This window comes from Corythoichthys intestinalis, chromosome 8, assembly GCF_030265065.1.
Source record: "Corythoichthys intestinalis isolate RoL2023-P3 chromosome 8, ASM3026506v1, whole genome shotgun sequence".
NCBI classification, from domain to species: domain Eukaryota; kingdom Metazoa; phylum Chordata; class Actinopteri; order Syngnathiformes; family Syngnathidae; genus Corythoichthys; species Corythoichthys intestinalis.
The window spans coordinates 38,566,538-38,588,522 of NC_080402.1; the positions used below are offsets into that span (position 1 = coordinate 38,566,538).

Here is a 21,985-nt window from a genome sequence, read left to right on the forward strand (position 1 = left end):
GTGCATCCGAGCAGACACTGTAATAGCTGTCTGCTGGGGTCCGATGAGGTGGCACGTTGATGTCTACCAACAGTGAGTCTGTGAAAGGGTGTGCATGTGTGTTGACTGATGGGTCTGTAAAAAGATAAGGCAGCAGAAGATGGGGGAAGGTGAAACGTGCGTCTACGTGGGTGTGTCATGTTACGCCTGCGCGTGCCTATGGCAGAGTGCGTGTGTCTGATGTGGTGTCTGTGTTGAAAGGTGAGAGGGCTGATGGGGTCTCTTGGAAGTCTATTTAGCCAGAGTAATGAAGTGCATCTGCCAGAGATGAATATGAGGGAAAGACTCAGAGGCTCAGGCTGACAGCTAGGTCACCTCACTCAACCTTGTATACAGAGAAGAAGTGAGATAGACGATGATTCAGCTGCAATGACTGCCTGCTATGGAGGCGCCTTGAGATCAGGTCGACCCAGGGTCATTGATTAGAATGTCTATCTCTTCATAGTCATCGGTATTCGCACAAACAAGATGCTGACCATATCCTTTGTCTTAATTTTGTGCCAGTCATGGTGGGTTTTAATTATGTTGAACTTTTACTGTTTATTTAAAAAAAAACAACAACAAAAAAAACAATGAACTCTATTCAAATGTGCTAAGTCGACAAATGTAATGGGATGTAAAATTAAAGGAAAGTCCTTTCTACAGTGCAAGATTTTCGAATTAATGTGTTCAGTTTGACCAGGATGCCAAACATGAAACGCTTGGTGATTAATAATCTGAGAAGTGTCTTTAAGCAAAGCTATAAAAGACCATAGCACTGAAGGATTTATGTAAAAATGTATATAATTATACTGTTATAAGAACAACCTAGTTGGTGTAACTTCATCCTACATTCATTTTGCCATAACTTATTAAGTAGCACATAACTAACTATGACTTGTCCATGGAATCGTGGAGAAAAGAGCACTGACAGGATTTTCTCTCACCTTATCTCAGATTTTGAATGGCTGTGGTTGTAAAAAAAAAAAAAAGTCCAATTATGACTCAAACTTGGTTCATTGAGTAAGGTCATGTGGGTTAGTGAACTTACATTTTCGCAATTCATCTGTTTTTGGTCACTATAATGGCTGTACCACTGATGATAGAAACGCCTGGTAGGTTTTGAATAATAACCCACCATGTGCTGCTTATTAACAATAAAGTTCCCTGTGGTATCTAAAACTATTTAAAAATTAATGTAACTCTTCTTAAAGTGATGTTTTTTTTGGACTGCAGAGCACACCATATTATAGGACGGACGATTACAGGATGGACCACAAAAGAACAAGGTTATATTCATACAAATGTGCGGTTATAAGGTGCCTTAGTGCATCAATGTACTGCATTTATCTTTTTTTTTTTAATCATTGTAATTATTGTTTTATTTACTGTATGTGTTTGATTATTGATGAATATGTGTCTTGATCTCTTTACTGGAACAGTACAATACAATTATTCTTCCACAATCTACAGTATATCGTGACATTAAGTACTGCCAGAATTCATACATAGGATATACTGACAATTATTTGGGAAAAAAAAACTTAAAAAATTTTAAGTGTGCCTTATAGTCTGATAAATACTGTAAACTTATTTTCAGTTTGACCATTAAATACCTATGGAAAGATTTGAGTTATTTTCTGGGGTGTGGTTGTGCTTCAGTGATTATTTTTTTTCTTCTGCCGTTTGTCAGGTTGTCTTCTTATTTTCATTTTTTGATAATAGTTTGTGTATTCGCGTCTCCTTCCTCTCAAGTAATTAGCGTACCTATCCTAGCCCATCAGCTTCACGTTGTCTTTTTTGTACCATTGCTTTTCTTATGTTCTTTGACAGTTTGTTGCCTTACTTTGAGTCATTAGTTCCATCAGCCTTTTTTTTTCTGCTTATTCCTAGAGTTTTGACCTTTGCCTGCTCATATAAGGCCAAGCCTTTGTCAAATGTGTTTTATACTGTTTTTTTTTTTTTTTTTTTTTATAAAACGGCTTGTTAAATCTTGACTCCAGTGCTTTGCTTTTGATTTTAGTTTGTGTTGTGAAGTCGTAATATACAATAAAATAGTCAATATTGTTATTGTTCACTACTAATTCTCCTGAATGACCATAAATTGTATGACAATGTTTAACATGTGGTTTAAAAGAGGATTTTGCTAAACGTATCAATCGACCTTTTTGGTGCACAGTGCTTCTTTCTAAATAATCCACAAGAACATGAGCTATCATGTCCCAAAATTTTGTTTTTGAAAATTTTGCTAATTTTTTGCCATTTTACCCACTTTTTTTCTTGTAAAATTACTGGTGTATTTCAAATAAACACCACATGCACATATATACATATATATAAACATAGCTATGTATTATAGTACAGTATATGTACATAATATGTATGTTGTAGATTCATATGTTTAGAATTCAATTAATTGTAATTTTAATTCCCCCCACAAGCAGATATAATTGTGGCGTTCTATTCTATTCTATTCTATTCTATTCTATTCTATTCTATTCTATTCTATTCTATTCTATTTGGGGGACTGAAGTCAGGGCTTTAAGGGCCAGCCAAGGTCTAACTCAAACTCACCCAACCATACATGTTTGGATCTTGCTTCTTAAAATGTGGAAAAAGTCCATGTGGGACATAACAAGACTTTCCCAAACTCTTCCCACAAAGTTAAAAACAACTGTCCAAATTTATCTGTAAAATCTAACTACTATGATACTAAATACTACTAATAGGCACCTCATAGGTGATGATTTTCTTTGTTGAACACAAGTTGAGGGCAACTTTTTTTTTTAGTATTTAGTAAAGACAATTTTTTTTCTGAATTAGGTGGTAACAATACAATTTTCTTGTATGCGTACATTCATTTGAAATGTAAAAAAAAATAACATAACTAATACAGCGCATGGCATAGAACAGTGTACCGTGTTCAAATACAATTTTTTCCACATATATAGCGTATAACCCCTTTATTGTGTTAAGAGAACTTTAAGGGAACTTTGCTTCCGATATTCATTATAATTCATTAATGTTTGATAGAATGTTTCTGGATGAGAAGCTAATCCAAAGCCTAAAGGCCATCCAGTCATGCAGGAAACCACCAGATCAGACACATGCAGCAGTCACATGAATCTCTGCCTCTAAAAGAAAGCAGTCTTGTGATGGGCGCAAACAGATCATCTCTGTTTGCAGTCAGCCAATTGACAGAACCATCCACCCCTTCCAATGACCCTGAATTCAAGAGCTCTTTATTTTGAACATCTGCGACAGCATGTGAGAATCACATTGGAGTGAATGGATGATAGACTTTGGAATTTGAGGGTGGGAAAGTTGCTGGCAGTGATTTTTGGAAGATAGGTTCTGATGCCTGTCACTCTACACATGTGCCTTTTTTTCCTCACTTTTTCTTATATGAAAGTCAAGCAATTCCACATGATTCATTAGTGACAACTTAGTGTCTAGTGAATATGCAAGCACTAAAAATAAAAGCGAAAACAGAAAAGGAGTTTAGTGATAAAACCAAGAAAAGAGCAGGCTTCCCAGTGGACTTCCTAAAAATTATTCCCGACAAAACACACTTTAAAGAACTTCAATGACACGGTTTATTTATTACTTGACCCCTGTGTGTAAGCTCGCGCGTGCGCGTGTGTATTTGTGAGCATATGATTGTAAAATCTTTGTAATATAGCTCAGTAATAATAACCCCTCCCCTTCCTGTACATGAGCATATACTGAGCTAAAAATACACAGGCGACCAAGATCTCTGTGACATGGTGAAAATAACAATCAAATAAGAATGTCACCCAATCCTTGGTTGGTGTGAAGGGAGTTAGCTTTTTTCATTTTTTTTTCTTTTTTTTTTTCTTTTTTTTTTTTTTTTTAATTTATTTTTAGTTAAAGCATTCCTCCTTTCCAATCAGAGCAACTGTCCATTTTGTAGCACTTGGAATTCTTGATTGAGTAAGGTGTAGAAACCGATGAATACACAGTTTTTGGGAAAACAAAACTTTACGTTTGTATATAGTTTCATATATGTATATATATAGAGTCATATATGTATAGATTCATATTAATTTAAAAGCTTTTTAAAATAGCACAGTAAACACTTGTCACACATGATAAAAACCACTGAATGTGTTTGATTGTTTATGTATAGGCCGAAAGCGTTTAAAGAAACACATCCTGGTAATTCATCAATTCACTTCCATGAATCATCACTTGTTCAGACATGAGAACATTCTCCTAATATTAAACATGACCTTTCAGCTCATTTTCTTACAGAAAAGTCACCCAAAATACGCCAAACATCCACGTCGCTGTTTTGCATCCATGTTGCAAAATGTACACAGTTTGCATCTACATTTTTCCACATGTGAACCGCACAGAAAGAACTGAAACAAAAAAGTTATATAAAGACAGTTAGTCAAAAAAGAACAGAAATACAGAATTTGTAGTCAGTTTTCTGTGTCCACTTTTCTTCTGTGCCATTAAAATACCTGTATAGCACCTGCTGGCTTTCTTTCACATTACACGTCGCTCATTATACAGTGCAGTATACACCATTGTAGTCTCTATACAGTTAGCCCACTGGTGACTTTAGAAGTCACTAAAGGGCTCCACATGACACTGGTCCAAGCTGATAACTCTACATGTATGTAAACAGGCACACACACAGCTCTTCAGAGTTCAAAACCACCTCTGTGAATGAGCAGGTCCTTCATGGTCTTTTGTATTCCCTTTTCACTTCTCTTTTTATATTTGAAAAATTGTCACAACGACAAAAGAGTGTTTCATGCCCTGATCTCAGTCCTGCTGAGAGGAATAAGGCCTTGGAATGCTCCGCGGAAAATGAAAGGTTGACAGCTACTCAGAATTTAATTCTACTCTTTTTGGCAACCAAAGCCTAGGCTTTGTTATAGTTTGCCACCCGAGAAAATGGCATTTATCCAGAGTTGTTGTTGTCCAGCTTTTTGTTTATTTAGTTTAGTTCAACGTCTCTATCATCAGTGTTGGTGGTCTATTACTGAACTTCACGCTGTCTCTGAGAGGTCCACATGGAATGAGCTAGCAAATCCTCTTGCGGGCTGTAAGACAGAGAACAGCCATTAAGACAAATGACACCATTTCCCAAGTGACTTTTTAGTAAGTGCTCAAATAAAGCTCATTGAGGTATACACGCAACGAAGGACTCTGCAAAGAAATTTATACACTATAAACGGTCCCTACACAGTGTGTAAAACTAAACCTTAAGGATGGGAGTTAATAAAACAGTAAATATGGTAATTTAGAATCGGCTGTTTATATTATGTAGAACATACACTATGGTAATTGTGCCAGTAAATACTGTGTACATGGATTGATGATAAAGAATTTCATTTTGTATACTAAAACAAGAACAATATTTCTTAAATATAATTTAACATTTTCAGCAAAACAAAACACACAGTAAAAAAAACAGGATAACCCGTTTATCCTCACCAGGGTCACGGAAGTGTGGGAGCATAACTTAGCTTAACTATTGATAGTTGCCAGTCAAATGCAGGTTCAATACATACATGCACGTGTGTGTTGATGTTATTTTGTTAAGTGGCTTAGTGTCCAAAACAACACTAAGCATTGTGTGTTGTGACAACAACAATGTTAACATTTTAAAATGTCCAAGTTCCGAGCTTTGTTTCCACCTGCATGAGTGATCGTGGCTCAGAAGTAGTACTGTTCTGTATGAGACGCAAGCTATCCAGTATGCTAAAATTTCTTTGAATCACCCAGTAAAATTCTAATTACTATGAAAATAATACCATACGTCAGTTTTTGCACATCGAGATCAACAAATATGGGGAGTATATGATACATAAGTACTGTTTTTTTGTTTGTTTGTTTTTTTCAAGGGTGGGACAAAAAGTTTCAAATTATACTTTGAAAAATATGGAACTTGCACCACACAACAAAAATAATATTTTAGCACATCATCCTGTGGAGTGGAGTGGCACAACCTCTGCTATGCTAGGACCAATCTCATTTATTTAAAAATCCAACATCATTTATTCATCTTCTGTGCCGCTTATCTTCACGTATAGGAGTGCTGGAGCATATCCCCGCTAACTATTGGCAGTAAACTGATTTTTTGCCAGCCAATCATAGGGTACATACATACAAACAATCATTCACACACAAACTTATTAATTCATTCTTTGATTCATTTTCTGAGCCGCTTATCCTCACAAGGGTCACGGGGTTGCTGGAAACTATCGAAGCTAACAGCGGGAAGGAGGCAGGGTACACTCTTAATAGCGTACCCCACGAATGCTTTTTTTAGACCAAGAAGTCACCATCGTAATTCGAAAGTGGGTCATTATAGACATGCCCTCGCATACAATCCTTGTTATTTCTGCTTGTTTTGTCCGGTAATGTTTCAAAAAGAACATTCCGAGCAAACACTGCTGCTATGGAACTTGTAGAAACGACTCTAGACATTGCGACATATGAAGGATGCTTTCTTCGTTTGTTTCCCGAAACCAAAAACTCCAAAAAATGTCAAGAATGGATCAACTTGTGTGGACGTCCAAAAGACCAGTTTAACGCCAGCAAGGTGAAGCCATTCACATTTCATATGCAGTAAACATTTTGTGTTGGTCATACAGAGGACGAAGAGGTAAGCAATTTTTATATTTTTACTTATTTTTTTAGCGTGGCGTTTTGCTGTGCTGCTTCTTTCTGACAATGAATGACCTGAAAAAAATTAAAGTGGTATATGACTGCCACTGTCACCTTTTCCGTTGTAAAAAAACAACTTTAGTAAGGGGAAAGTGTAAATAAATTTAGAATTAAGATTTGTCATTAATGAAAAAATTAAAAGTGTTCGTTGGCTGTCACTGAGTAGCATTTGCGATCGCTACACAAAAATAGCAATGTAATTTGCCCCCAAGAACGCTCAGAGACGTAAGACAACGAGAGTATAAAATATATAAGAAAGACAGGGCATATGGTGGTAAAGCATAGATTGTTGAAACAGGAGAATGTCATTGTCAGTGGCGAAAGGCAATGCAAACAAGGAAAAGGTGTCGATAAAAAAGCTAACTCTGGATCAGGTCGGCTCTTTTTCCCATCTTTTTCAGCCCTCAACATTCAAGCCATGTCTTCAACTGAACATTTGTATGTTCTTCCACATCTGTACGTGTTAATTTGGCACCAGGGACATCATTTTCGGACATAATTGGTGAGTCTAGCTCAGTAAACATCTTGTTCATACACTATTTACATGCATTTAGCATGAGGGACAAACGCGAGTTTGACCCCCCTAGCAACAATTGCTAACGTCATGAATATTAATGAGCAAAAGTGACGTGTTGCTTGCGGTACGCCATTGGTTGCCAACCAGGCGCAGGACACATAGAGACAGACAACTATCCACGCACACACTCACACCTACTGACAATTTTGAGTGTTCAATCAGCCTACCATGAATGTTTTTGGGATGTGGGAGGATAACAGAGTACCTGGAGAGAACCCACCCAGGCACGGGGAGAGCATGCAAACGCCACACAAACTCATATCTAGGAAAAATCTGGAATGTTCAATCAGCCTACCGTGCATGTTTTAGGAATGTGGGAGGATATCGGAGAACCCGTAGAAAAACCATTCAGTCACGGGAAGAACGTGCAAACTCCACAGAGCAAGGCCTTTGCCCCGGATTTAATCTTTGATCTCAGAACTGTGAGGCGGGCATACTAACCCCTCCACCGTACACAATGGATAAGTGGTTACATATTCACATCACATTTCAGAGATCGAGGGTTCAACTCCGGGCACGCCCTTCGTGTGGAGTTTGCATGTTTTCCCTGTGCCTGACTGGGTTTTCTCTGGCTGCTCAGTTTCCTCCGAAAACATGCGTAGTCGGCTGATTGGACACTCAAAATACTCCAAAGGTGTCATTGTGAGTATGATTTATGGTTTGTCTACATATGCCCTGTGACTGGCAGGCAACCAGTTCAGGGTATACTCTGCTTCCTGCCCGTAGTTAGCTGGGATAGGCTCCAGTACCCATGCAAAGGCTAGAATAAGTGTTATAGAAGATGAATAATATTTAGATTCAATTAAAAAACAATTGTAAATCATGAAGACTTAAAATATTTGATTTGGGACAACTTTAAAAAAAAAAGTGTTTGCTCCCGGGCTCAAAAATGTGTTATATGAAGTTAAAATATTCAGGTTTAATGAAAGGAGTATATTTACATTATGTAATAAAAAAACACGATTCAATTTATTTAATTTAAGATGAATGAATAAAATTGTTTTCGTTCATTATCAAAAATTGGGTCATAGTTAAAAATGCCTTATTTTTTCATTGTTATCATTTTTTTTTTCAGTTTTCACTGGCAGCTAAAGGCAAAATAGCAATGACTTTTCCACACAGGCAATTATTGTTTAGGAGAGAAATTGGTTGGCACAGTTTGCAAGTTCACAAACCATTTTTTACCTTAGAGACAGCCCACAAACAGCATGCAGTTTCATGGAGAATGTTTGCATACATGCTAGTGACTTGATTGGAAATGACCCCTCTACTGAGTGTGTATATCGAATCCATTCCCTACTCTTAGAGCTAATAGATTATTCATGCTATGCGGGAGCTTGCAAAAGGATTTGTTATTGTCTCCTAATGAATGCTGTAGAACGCTTTAGAGCTGGAAATTCTCTTTTATGTTCCAATTGATATCAGTATGATGTATGCAGCTCAACTTTACTAACTAAAGATATTTTTCCAAGTGTGGTTTGTCATGGAGTACAATCATTTCCAGAATCGTACGGATTCAAATCAAGTTTGAAACTATAAACTGTATTCAGATGTACGTGCGTGGTGATGAAATAAATAAAAACATGAGGTGAGCTTGATGTTGATGACCTTTACTTATATGAGCAGTGCACCAGATAAAAAATATAGCTTGGTCAAGAATTTGACAGGGGAAATTCACAACGGGTCAGAGGGACAAAAATGTGCTACAGGAGATTTATATGAAACATTTTTTTCTTTCTCAAAAAAAAGAAAAATAATAATAATAAAAAATATATATATATTGTAACATAATTACAGACAGTTAGTGGGGAAATCTAATTTGGTGGATTGGAGAAAGGAGGAATAATATTGGGATTACATTTTACATCTGACAAAAACAATCAATTACAAAACTTCAATACAGCAAACTAAGGTTGCTCTTTGGAGCTCCTTAAAAACAGGAGAACTAAAGGCTTATAGTCCAAATCTGAGAGGCATATTCAGCACTGTCTCCTCTAGTATCTGTACTGGACCAGACCAAAGTCAAAGGGTCCTAGGGATTTCTCATACTGATACTCACAGAGAAAAGTGGATTTGTACGGAAGGGTCCCCCTATCATACTCTTTCCTCTCTAGAGTGCTGGAGCTGTACTGTTGCTGTTGCGGATGAAGGTGATGGTGAAGGCTGTTGTGTGACTGTGACCTTTGACCATCCTTGCCAAAGGTGAAGAATGACCTATCGTTGGACGAAGTGGTGGACGATGTCAGGGCGACTTGGTCGGAGAGGTTGACAGAGGAGGGTACCTCAGTGTCTGGCAGTGTAGCATCCATTCCGGGAACATGGAGGTTGCTGCGGTAGTCTGGCCCCTGGCGTCCATCAGACGGGACGAAGGATGGCATCCAGCAGCGGTCAGAGTGGCCCAGGGCTTTGCACTCCTCTGTGCAGTTGGAGAACAGATCAGCACCTGCAGTCAGGTCAGTGAAAATACAAATAGAAGAGTGTAAGCACAATCGGAATGATGTAGGAAACTGTGTTAAAGGGAATACCAAATAATCGAGATAGTAAGTGGTTGAGAGAGAGAAGTGGCAAACTTGTGGAGGAAGATGCGTACGTTGGGGAAAAACACCGGAAGAGGGGAACAAACACAAATTATTAATCATTCATGTCAGAAGAAAAAGAAATGCAGCAAAACTATTCATCAAAGGGACGAGGCCAAGACTGAAACAAATCGTTTGTTTTCCCCCTAAACCTCATTCATTCTGTATGAAATGTGTAATCAAAGTGAAACAACATTTAAAAAATATACCCCTTCAAGCACGACCTTCTTAAAACACACAACTGAACCACTACGCTTCAACAAAAACTACAATTATCCAAAGAAATGTTACATGAAAAGCAACAAAGTATTCACTTGACTGCTGAATTGCACTTCAATGTCAATCATCACTATACAACCACACTCTTTAATCGACATAGGGTTACTGCCAAAAACAAAACATTCATATAAAAAGATAAATTAACATGGGAAATGATATAATAGAAGAGGCATGAAAGGGATTTAAGTTATGTTAATTACACTCTTAGAGAGAATAAAAGAAGGGGGTGGTGGGATAAGTGAATGCACAAGATTCTAAAAGGGAAAAATGAGAAAAAGGAAACATGAACAGAGTCGTCATAATAATTACAGCCTGCAGCCAATTTTCTCCTGTGCAGATTGGATTTGTGTTCCTTCATGTTTTCCCCTGTAGCTGGTGAAATGTGGAAAAGCAATGGAATTGTGTGTTCAAAGGAGACAGTACTGTAGGTTGAGGGCTTACATCAGGGAGGAGGAGGGCAAAGGGATAGTGAGCAAAAGAAAAAGGGACAATCCACAACCCCTCCATTCTCCTTCCCCCAGAGGCCAAAATAGCTTATATCAAAGAGCCCGCAGTTGCAGAAATGCACTATTGCAACAATGTCACTAGTAGCCTCTACTTACTTATAGTATAGTATAGTATAGTATAGTATAGTATAGTATAGTATAGTATAGTATAGTATAGTATAGTATAGTATAGTATAGTATAGTATAGTATAGTATAGTATAGTACAGTATAGTACAGTGTTGTATAGATGTTCCTACTTTTTTGACCAATTAGTGCATTAAAATAAATAGTTCAATCATGAAATGAATCCCTGCAAAGTACTCTGAATGTAGAAAATGAGAAACAGGTCATTTGTTGAACATAACTCGAACTATTCTGTAGATTTTTATTATGATATACCTTTCCGAGATCAGGGTGGAGGAGGGCAAAGGGATAGTGAGCAAAAGAAAAAGGGACAATGCACAACCCCTCCATTCTCCTTCCCCCAGAGGCCACAATAGCTTATATCAAATAGCCCGCAGTTGTAGAAATGCACTATTGCAACAATGTCACTAGTAGTATCTACTTACTTATTAATATAGTATAGTATAGTATAGTATAGTATAGTATAGTATAGTATAGTATAGTATAGTATAGTATAGTATAGTATAGTATAGTATAGTATAGTATAGTATAGCATAGTATAGCATAGCATAGTGTTGTATAGTGTTGTATAGATGTTCCTACTTTTTTGACCAGTTTGTGCATTAAAATAAATAGTTCAATCATGAAATGAATCCCTGCATAATACTCTAAATGCAGAAAATGAGAAATAGGTCATTTGTTGAAGATAACTCGAACTATTCTGTAGATTTTTATTATGATATACCTTTCCCAGATTTTGTATTCCTCTTGACCCCTTTTTTATTGCTAGGGGAGAAAAAATGAATCTGAATAAATCTGACCATCTTACTGTGAATTATATTTACCCACTCTGAACAAAGAAAGAGCAGAGAAAGTGGGACATGTCATAAATGCAGCTTGTCATATTTTTTTATTTCACTTATGTTTACTTTGACAGGATAATACTGCTCTTCTGTGCTTTGTGCCTATCACAGCAATCTGATCTCCCTTAAACAGGTCTTACCGTTAAAAATAAATGAAAAAGAATCAACAGGGAAAGCACTGACTTATTACTGTGCAAAGAGGTGAGAACATTTCAGCATTGTGTTCTGCTTGAGCCAGTCCTCGGTTTGTCAGTTACCATATATGATTACATTGTGGGTTTTTGCATTTGCTGGATTACAGTTTGTTTGTTTGTGATTTATATGACCCTAACCTCATAATCCATTAATGCTCTATTTTTTTCTGTCTATTTTAATCATAGTATTTGAGGTATTGTACACCATTTAGACCCAGGGACTATTAACTAGTGTGTGGTTCATCTTCAAAAACTGTAATAGACAACAACAAATTGTTGTTAAATTACAATCACAGATGGGCACAAAAATACCAATAATAGAGCCTAATTTGAGCAGTTTATTTAGCTTTTTATGACTAAATGATTAACTTGACTAATTATTTTGCAGCAAATTGTGTTAGCACTGACTTTCCAGTTGGGTCCGAAAGCTATTGTTTCTGTTGAGTGTTTGGACAACATATTTTCCCCGTTTTTCGCAAAAATGAAAATTACAAGGAAAAGTGTTTGTGACTGTGTTATGTCCTCTGGTCTTATGTTGACTACTTTTTGGGTTTCTTTCTAAGATTGTATATTGTTCATCCGTCCACAGGATGTCGCTATTGTAACTCAGAATCTTAAGTTTTTCTTTGGTATTGCTGTTTGCGCTCGGCTTCCCCTAGTGGCGATTTGCTGTAAGCAGCAGGCAGAAAGAACTTTTTATTTCAGTTGGAAAAGAGGCCTTGAGGTGTTAAGACGTTACACACCTCCTCTGCACCATACATCGTTGGGAACCCTTGACAAAACAAAATCTGTAAGTTTGTACGTTTTAACAGTGGGTTAGATGTAATTTTGGTGTGTCTATTCTGTTATTTTGTTGTTATTTATGTGGCGCGAACCCACACGTTTTTGTGCTAAGCTAAAGTAGCCACTTCATTTCATTTGCTCATAATGGAGCCAGTTTTCTGTTATTTACATAAACATGTTATTGTATAGAACCTTTTATTTTGTGTATAACATTTGTGTTTTATGTATGTTTCAGTTTTACCACACACACACACACACACACACGCACACGCACGTTCACGCGAAGAAATAAATGAGAGGAAGGAGTTTGGGCCTCCATTTTTCTTTGTTGGTTTAGCTCGCTGCCAAAGTCGAGTAGCCATACGCTCGGCTGAGGGCAGAAGAGTAAAAAGATTTTCAACACATCAAGCACCCAAGATGTCTCAGCAAGAAGTTTCACCACCTATCAGCCAAGTGGTCACCAGGTCGGAGGCCAGTCATTCTCATTCTTCACGCCGGTCCAGAACGAGTCAAGCTGCTGCACAAGCACGAGCAGACGCCGAAGCTGCCTACGCCAGAGCACGGTACGCCAAACGCCAAATCGACATGGAGGTCGAGAAGGCACGCATCGAGGCAACACTACACGCTCTGAAGACGGAAGGTGAAGCAGAAGCAGCGCTCGCCGCAGCTAAAGTTTGGGAGGCGACTTTCGAAGAAGAGGAGCGCGCCAAAGTCGACCTCAGCGAGCAAGGGGTATTTTCCAAGACACCCCCCTCCATCAGGCGTGCACAAGAGTATGTGCATGCTCACTTTGACGACCAGCGTGTCCAAGCAGATGGCACACAAACGCCAAACAATGAGCACCTGGTTAGGCACAATGACTCTCAACAACCAGAAAATAGCCCAAAATCAGCTGGTGCTTTTCCACATGTGCGTCACATCGACATCGCTGACGAAGAGCATCTCCAATCTCATCGTGCGAGAACGGACATCTCACACCAGCCTACACCTTCAGCAACCCCACAAAGTGAACTGTCCAATTTAGCAGCCTATCTAGCACGGCGTGATCTGCTGACATCGGGGTTCAAGGTTTTCGACAACCGGCCAGAGTCCTACCTGTCCTGGAAGTCCATGTTCTGCAACGCGACGGAAGGCCTCAATCTCAAGCCCAGCGAAGAGCTCGACCTTCTCACCAAGTGGCTCGGCGGGGAGTCTCTTCAACACGCTCAGAGGATCAGGGCGGTCCACGTGAGTAATCCACAGGCAGGTCTCCAACGTCTGTGGCAGCGGCTAGACAAGACTTATGGCTCTCCAGAGGTAATTGAATCCTCACTCTTCCAACGGTTGCAGACTTTTCCAAGAATCTCCAACAAAGACACTCACTTACTGCAGGAGCTTGCTGATCTTCTGTTAGAGCTATCGTATGCCAAAAGTGAAAGTTATTTGCCGGGTCTTAGCTTTCTCGACACACCAAGGGGCATAAACCCGATAGTTGAAAAACTCCCATATGGACTCCAGGAGTCATGGGTTACACAAGGTACCAAATACAAAAGGGAAAACGGTGCAGTCTATCCACCTTTTTCGTATTTTGTGCGGTTCGTAAATGACTACGCTGAAATGAGAACAGACCCTAGCTTTATGTTACAGTGTTCAAACGTAATAAATCCAAGGGTTGATAAGACATCAGTAAGACGAGACAAATACAGAGTTCCATTGGCGGTGAATAAAATAGAGATCAGTCCGGCTAAATTGACAGCACTCGATCCAGACAAACAATGTCCTATCCACCAAAAACCACATTCACTCGTCAAATGCAGGGGGTTTAGAATGAAAACACTAGACGAAAGAAAGAACATTCTCAAAGAGCACGCCATTTGTTTTAAATGTTGTGCGTCCACAAATCACAGGGCTCGAGACTGTAAAGCTATTATCCAATGCTCAGAATGTGATAGCGATGCTCATGTGTCTGCCATGCATGTCGGTCCACCTCCATGGACACCTCAAGACTTTAATCCCCCAACCCAGAGTCACGGCGGGGAGTCTGAGGGCCCAAATCCTGTGAACACAGCCAGTTGCACAGAAGTATGTGGGCAAGGCGTAAAAGGAAAATCATGCTCAAAGATCTGTTTAGTTAATGTATATCGCCGAACTTCTCCAGAAAAGAAAAAGAGGGTATATGCCATGTTGGATGATCAGAGCAATTCATCCTTAGCCAGATCTGCGTTTTTTGACATGTTTAATGTGCAAGGTACCATATTCCCATACACCATGAGAACATGTGCAGGTTTATCAGAGACACAAGGTCGTAAAGCTGATGGCTTTGTTGTAGAAGATGTAGATGGTAAGGTCTCCATGATGCTGCCTACAATAACAGAATGTGATCAGATTCCAGATAATAGAGACGAAATTCCCAGCCCTGAGGTAGCAGCAGCTCACCCTCATTTGCGATCAATCGCTTCACAGATTCCTCCTCTCGACCCATCGGCAGACATTCTTCTGCTCCTGGGAAGGGACATCATTCAGGCTCATAAAGTTCGTGGTCAGGTAAATGGGCCAAACAATGCACCTCATGCCCAGCGTCTCGATTTAGGATGGGTTGTCATAGGTGATGTCTGTCTCTCTGGAGCTCATAAACCCACATTGAACTCATTTAAGACGAACGTTCTAAACAGTGGACGTCCGACGTTCCTCAGTCCTTGCGAAAACACAATCGTTATCAAAGAGAAATACACCAAAAACGATCCACTAAACACACAAGCGGAACTAGGACAACATATTTTCCAACAAACAACAAATGACGACAAAGTTGCACTTTCGGCAGAAGATGCGTTGTTCCTAGACATTATGCACAACAACTTTGCTAAAGATGAGGCGAATAACTGGGTAGCTCCACTTCCATTCCGCTCACCTAGGCGGCGCCTACCTGACAATCGGGAGCAGGCCTACAATCGTTTAATGTCGCTCCGCAAAACGCTGAGAAGAAAACCTGAAATGAGAGCGCATTACGCTGAGTTTATGGAGAAAATATTCAGCAAGGGCCATGCCGAACCAGCGCCCGCACTGGCGCCAGATCAAGAGTGCTGGTATCTCCCTAGTTTTGGCGTTTACCACCCGCAAAAGCCAGAAAAAATTAGGGTAGTCTTTGATTCGAGTGCTCAACTTGACAATGTTTCTCTCAATGACGTGCTCCTCAAGGGACCAGATCTTAACAACACTCTCGTAGGAGTTCTGATGCGGTTTAGGTCCGACCCATACGCCGTCATGGCAGATGTGGAGCATATGTTTCACAACTTTGTAGTCCGAGAAGACCACCGTAACTACCTTCGTTTCTTGTGGTTCCAAAATCATGACCTTGATGGAAAAGTGCAAGAATTTAGGATGACTGTCCATGTGTTTGGTAATTGTCCTTCCCCATCAGTCGCCATCTTTGGACTGAAAAGAACAGCCATAGAAGGAGAAATGGAATTTGGCAGTGACGCAAAAGAATTCATTGAACGGCACTTCTATGTAGATGATGGGCTAAAATCATTCTCTTCCATAGAGCAGGCCATTGATGTTCTTAGTAGGGCACAGAAGATGCTGGCTCAGTGTAACATACGCCTGCACAAAATCTCATCCAATTGTCCTCTCATAACAGGAGCCTTTCCAACCGAAGATCGTGCTGTAGGCATGCAAGGTCTTGACATTGGGCAGACTACCCCACCAATGCAGCGCAGTTTGGGCTTAGGATGGGAGCTGTTGACTGACCAATTCAAGTTCCAAGTAAGAGTAAATGAAAGGCCGTTCACAAAAAGGGGAGTTCTGTCAGTTATCAACAGTGTGTTCGACCCACTTGGTTTTGCTATTCCAGTAATCGTAGGGGGTAGAACCATACTCAGAGACATTTCCACAAATGTTTCAGAGTGGGACACTGAACTGCCAAAAGACAAATTAGAACAGTGGCAAAAGTGGAAAAGTTCCCTCGGACACCTACAACATCTTGAAATTCCCAGAATGTACACTTCAATACCGCTGTCTGCAGCCCAAAGAATAGAGATTGACGTTTTTTGTGATGCTTCCACAAAAGCCGTAGGTGCGGTAGCATACCTCAAACTCACAAATGAGGACGGACACAGCGAAGTGGGATTCCTCCTCGGCAAAGCACGTTTAGCTCCTAAACCAGACATCACCATACCCCGACTTGAACTCTGTGCAGCAGTCCTGGCCGTGGAAGTAGCAGAGTTGGTTCTAGAGGAGCTGGATGTCACAGTCGATCAGGTGAATCTTTACACAGACTCAAAGGTAGTGCTTGGGTACATCTCAAACACCAAGAGACGCTTTCACGTTTATGTGCACAACAGAGTCGAACGCATCAGGCGCTTTGCACAAACTCACCAGTGGCATTACGTGCCCACACACTTAAATCCGGCAGACCATGCCACACGAGCGTTGCCCGCTGAGCAGCTCTCCAGCTCCACCTGGCTCAGAGGCCCAGCTTTCCTCTCCAGGTTGGACCAAAGTCAAGTTCGAAGTCAAACCTTCGATCTCATAGACCCAGAGACTGACTGTGAGTTGCGTCCTGAGGTAACAACTTGCACTACCACCCTATCAAAAGGCCAGTTTAATAGTGCCAGATTTGAAAGGTTTTCAAGTTGGAAGGTGCTGCAAAAGGCTATTGCCAAACTCCAACATATAGCTCAATCATTCAAGAACAACTCTGAGGTTTCCTGTCGTGGCTGGCACAACTGCAACAAACATTTAACTGAAAAGTCACTGCAACTAGCCAAGACCACGATCATTCGCACCGTTCAAAGAGAGGTCTTCGCAGAAGATATTGGATGCATTGAAAAAGGCACAGCTTTAAAAAACTCAAGTCCACTCAGCAAACTGAATCCATTTGTTGACACGCAAGGGCTCCTTAAAGTTGGAGGCCGACTAAAGAAAGCACAGTTGTCTGCAGAAGAAACCAATCCCATACTAATCCCTGGAAAGCACCATCTTGCTCAGCTCATAATAAGACACTTTCACGAAAAATTATGTCACCAGGGAAGGCATTTCACGGAGGGAGCAGTCAGAGCAGGGGGCTTTTGGATTGTGGGAGGAAAAAGAGCAGTAAGCAGTGTGATTTTCAAGTGCATCACATGCCGCAAATTAAGGGGCAGGCAACCTGAACAGATCATGGCTGAGCTACCTGAAGACAGGCTGTCCACGGACCCTCCTTTCACAAATGTAGGCCTTGATGTGTTCGGTCCCTGGTCCGTTACAGTGAGAAAAACGCGTGGTGCTAATGCAGATGCTAAAAGATGGGCAGTCATATTCACCTGCATGAGTACACGTGCAATTCATATTGAAGTGATTGAGTCAATGGACACATCGTCATTCATTAATGCACTGCGTCGTTTCTTTGCCATCCGAGGTGGTGCCAAACTCTTGAGATCTGATTGTGGGACAAATTTTGTGAGTGCCTGCAAAGAGCTCCAAATAGACAAACTAGGCTGTCACAATGACAAAATAGGCACATTCTTGAAAGACAGTGCGTGCAAATGGCAGTTCAATCCTCCACATGCATCCCATATGGCTGGTTCCTGGGAACGCATGATCGGCGTCACCCGAAAAATCCTCAATGCAATGCTCCTTGAACATCCATATGGGAAGCTCACACATGAAGTACTCGTAACATTGTTAGCTGAAGTCACCGCAATTGTAAATGCACGCCCGCTAACGGCTGTTTCTACAGATCCCGAAAACCCAGTCATTCTTACTCCTGCGATGCTACTCACGCAAAAGGTTGGCACACCACCGATTCCACCAGGGCAGTTTCAGACCAGTGACCTATTCAAAGCCCAATGGAAGCGCGTGCAGTACTTAGCTAATGTTTTCTGGAGTCGTTGGCAGAAAGAATACATCGCAGGCTTGCAGGTTCGTCGCAAGTGGAAAATAAAAAAGCCGAACCTTCAAATGGGCGACGTTGTTTTAATGAGGGAGTCTCTGGAACATAGGAATAATTGGCCACTCGGACTGATCACAAAATCTTTCCCAAGTGAGGACGGTAATGTCAGAAAAGTTGAGGTTAAGATTTTCCGAAACGGCGAGAATAGGTTTTACATTCGCCCAATTCGTGAAGTTGTGCTTTTGATGTCTAAGGATAGCATGTAAAACGAGTTATTGTTGTGTATCGTTCATTAGTTAAGAGCTGACATCTTGCAGATGTCAGGCGGGGAGTGTTATGTCCTCTGGTCTTATGTTGACTACTTTTTGGGTTTCTTTCTAAGATTGTATATTGTTCATCCGTCCACAGGATGTCGCTATTGTAACTCAGAATCTTAAGTTTTTCTTTGGTATTGCTGTTTGCGCTCGGCTTCCCCTAGTGGCGATTTGCTGTAAGCAGCAGGCAGAAAGAACTTTTTATTTCAGTTGGAAAAGAGGCCTTGAGGTGTTAAGACGTTACACACCTCCTCTGCACCATACATCGTTGGGAACCCTTGACAAAACAAAATCTGTAAGTTTGTACGTTTTAACAGTGGGTTAGATGTAATTTTGGTGTGTCTATTCTGTTATTTTGTTGTTATTTATGTGGCGCGAACCCACACGTTTTTGTGCTAAGCTAAAGTAGCCACTTCATTTCATTTGCTCATAATGGAGCCAGTTTTCTGTTATTTACATAAACATGTTATTGTATAGAACCTTTTATTTTGTGTATAACATTTGTGTTTTATGTATGTTTCAGTTTTACCACACACACACACACACACACACGCACACGCACGTTCACGCGAAGAAATAAATGAGAGGAAGGAGTTTGGGCCTCCATTTTTCTTTGTTGGTTTAGCTCGCTGCCAAAGTCGAGTAGCCATACGCTCGGCTGAGGGCAGAAGAGACTGCAATGTAAGAGCTATGCCAGAAAGGCTCCAGGACTGGTTTCAGAAAAGATATATGTCAAACCCGAACAAGTTTTTGCCTTTGACGTAATCAGTCTAACACATTTCTTATGTCCTCTGTCACACCTTCAAGCACTCCTGGGAGGATTCTTCTGGGATCTACTGCAGCTCCATCGTCACGGCCATCTTAATGTGATTCATGTGTGTTGTGACGGTAAAGCTGACACGAGTATTCCTGCCGCAACTAGTGCCCTTTTCTTGGGCATTGAACAAAGCAAACACAACAATCTCATTTCTGATGTCCAGGTCCACATTATAAGGGACGTTCTGTTATTATGCTTCATCCTGGTAGTTTCTGACAGTCTGGATATCCTGCTGCTTCACTACAACATACTAAAGGTGTTTTGCTGGAGAAAATAGTTATTGTTGGCAGAGATTTGGTAGTCTATTTGGTGTGCTCTGTTGGTCAGCTGTAGTACACAACACACTGTAAGAGCTGTAAGCACACACACTAGGTTTTTGGAGTGGCTACTCTGATATTTTTGCAAGGACTAACTAACCATGGCTGCATTGTTTCATGTACAGTATTAAAGGTAAAAAAAAATGCATTTACATTAACTAAAACGTCAAAATGGCCATATTCACATGAATAGGAGGAGTTTAACATTGATGAAGAGAAGGCCAATTTGTAGTGCTACTTTGGCTCACAGAAAGACGTGAAACAAATCTATTTTTTAAATGAAATACTGTAGGTCATCTGGCTGTCATCTGAATTTAATTCCAACTTTTAATGTCATTTTCTTATCAAGTAAATAATACTATCAACTGGTCATATTAGCTGGCCCTTGTGTTTGTGTGGGTATAGTCATGCTACTAATTCAGGACACATGGGGAGCAGGCTGGCCATGTGACCATGAAGTCAGATGAGACACAAGGCTCCCAGACAATCAAAAGAGCACGCCAAACAGAAGTGAGAGTCAGAGATTTCCGGGGCAGCAAAGCTGCAGGAGCCACAAGGAATGGAGGGAAGGACTGCAGAAAACACAGATGGAGAAAGAAATGGCCCGAAAATATAAATGGGGGCGACATCACAGATGGAACAGGAAGATGCATGCAGTGTAGTGGAGAGTTAATATACAAGTAAATATGCATCGATTGTTTTTCTGATAACCAAACATCTGCTTGAAAATATTAAAAATATATATAATACTATGATTGCTTGACAACCAGTTCAGGGTGTACCCCACCTCCTATTAATATTAAGCAGGGAAATTCTTGAGCACCCACGAGAAACCCTTGTGAGAATAAGTAGTACGGAAGATATGAATGATAAATAATCAACCTCCAAAGACCTACCACCACCATACTTGTACATCACATTTCGTGTACATTTCGTTATATGCAAAATGTTAATACTGTGGACATCACATTTTGGGTCTGATAGGCAACTAGAGTATATCCACATTTGGTGTACAAGAGTGGGCTATCTGACACAAAATTTGATGTCCATGCATGAGGATGCCAAGTCTTAGGAGGTTAAAATAGTCCTGTTTAAGCTAATACTTTATATCACTACTTATATGACCTGTTTATCAAAATGCTATTTATCTAATTATCATTATTAACACTTTAACACTACAACTGCATGCACTGGATCAATGCGCAGTCAACTACTACTGGTCTTTTAATGATTTGCTGACATTTTCCTGTGTTGACCTTGGGCATTCTAAACTACTTATCTGCACAACGGCCTATTCGGTCATTCTAAAATATGACAATTTTAATCAAGTCAAAGGCAACAATGGGGAATTGTACTCTAGTGAAGATAAAAACATATAGTGTGCAAATAATGCTGCAACTTGAGAGGGGTCTTTTCCTGTCAGCTTGCGCTTAACCAACAGCGACATCAACACATATGTTTGCAAACACACAGGCTTTAAAGTACTCTTATGCCAAGTTATGTAAATGCTTGGATGCAAACAGACAGGCAGGCCATGTGCGCATGACACCCAGTGGCTGTTGATCCTCATGAAGCACCTTCACTTCCTCGGGCAGGAAGCAAACAACAACCAAAACAGTGAGTGGCAATGACAGTCCCTGCCAACAGCGTTCTCCCTCATCGTGACCTCATCCAGCAGGCAAACACACACACATTCAGCCCCACATGCACACGCACTTACACGCACATACCCACATGCATGCAAACTTGAACACATGCAAGGAGGTAAATAATGCAAACACAATCTACTTTCTAATAAGCCATCAGCACTCCAGACCAAAATCCCCCCCCCCTCCAAACTATTTAGTTTTTCATTACATTGCTGCACATTTCAGAAATCCCATGTTGGAATGATTTGACTAATTGTGCTTCCTGACTTACAATCAGAAAGTGGGAGCTGACGGAAATGAGGGAAACAAATCCTAAATGGAAAAAAATGAGCCACGTGTTTGAATACATGCAGTGGGTACTCAGATTAGAATATGGCTGTCACTATTCGATATTTATAAAATTGATTGTTTCTTTTTGCTATTATTCTGTCAA

The 21,985-nt window shown here is 40.2% G+C and overlaps 1 protein-coding gene across 4 annotated transcripts in view; it reads right to left on the minus strand.

Moving 5' to 3' along the window:
- Window positions 1-1,018: 1,018 nt before the first annotated feature.
- Window positions 1,019-21,985, minus strand: part of LOC130920331 (protocadherin-10-like) — a 39,087-nt gene continuing 18,120 nt past the window's right edge. Inside the window, exons 4-6 of one of the 4 annotated variants that reach the window (XM_057843454.1) lie at window positions 9,586-9,746; window positions 9,363-9,517; window positions 1,019-5,096 (exon numbers count right to left, since the gene is read on the minus strand). In XM_057843454.1, coding sequence (XP_057699437.1) covers window positions 9,398-9,517; window positions 9,586-9,746 — 281 coding nt within the window. In that variant the 3' untranslated portion in view covers window positions 1,019-5,096; window positions 9,363-9,397. The other 3 variants (XM_057843455.1, XM_057843453.1, XM_057843452.1) reach the window with 3 other exon arrangements.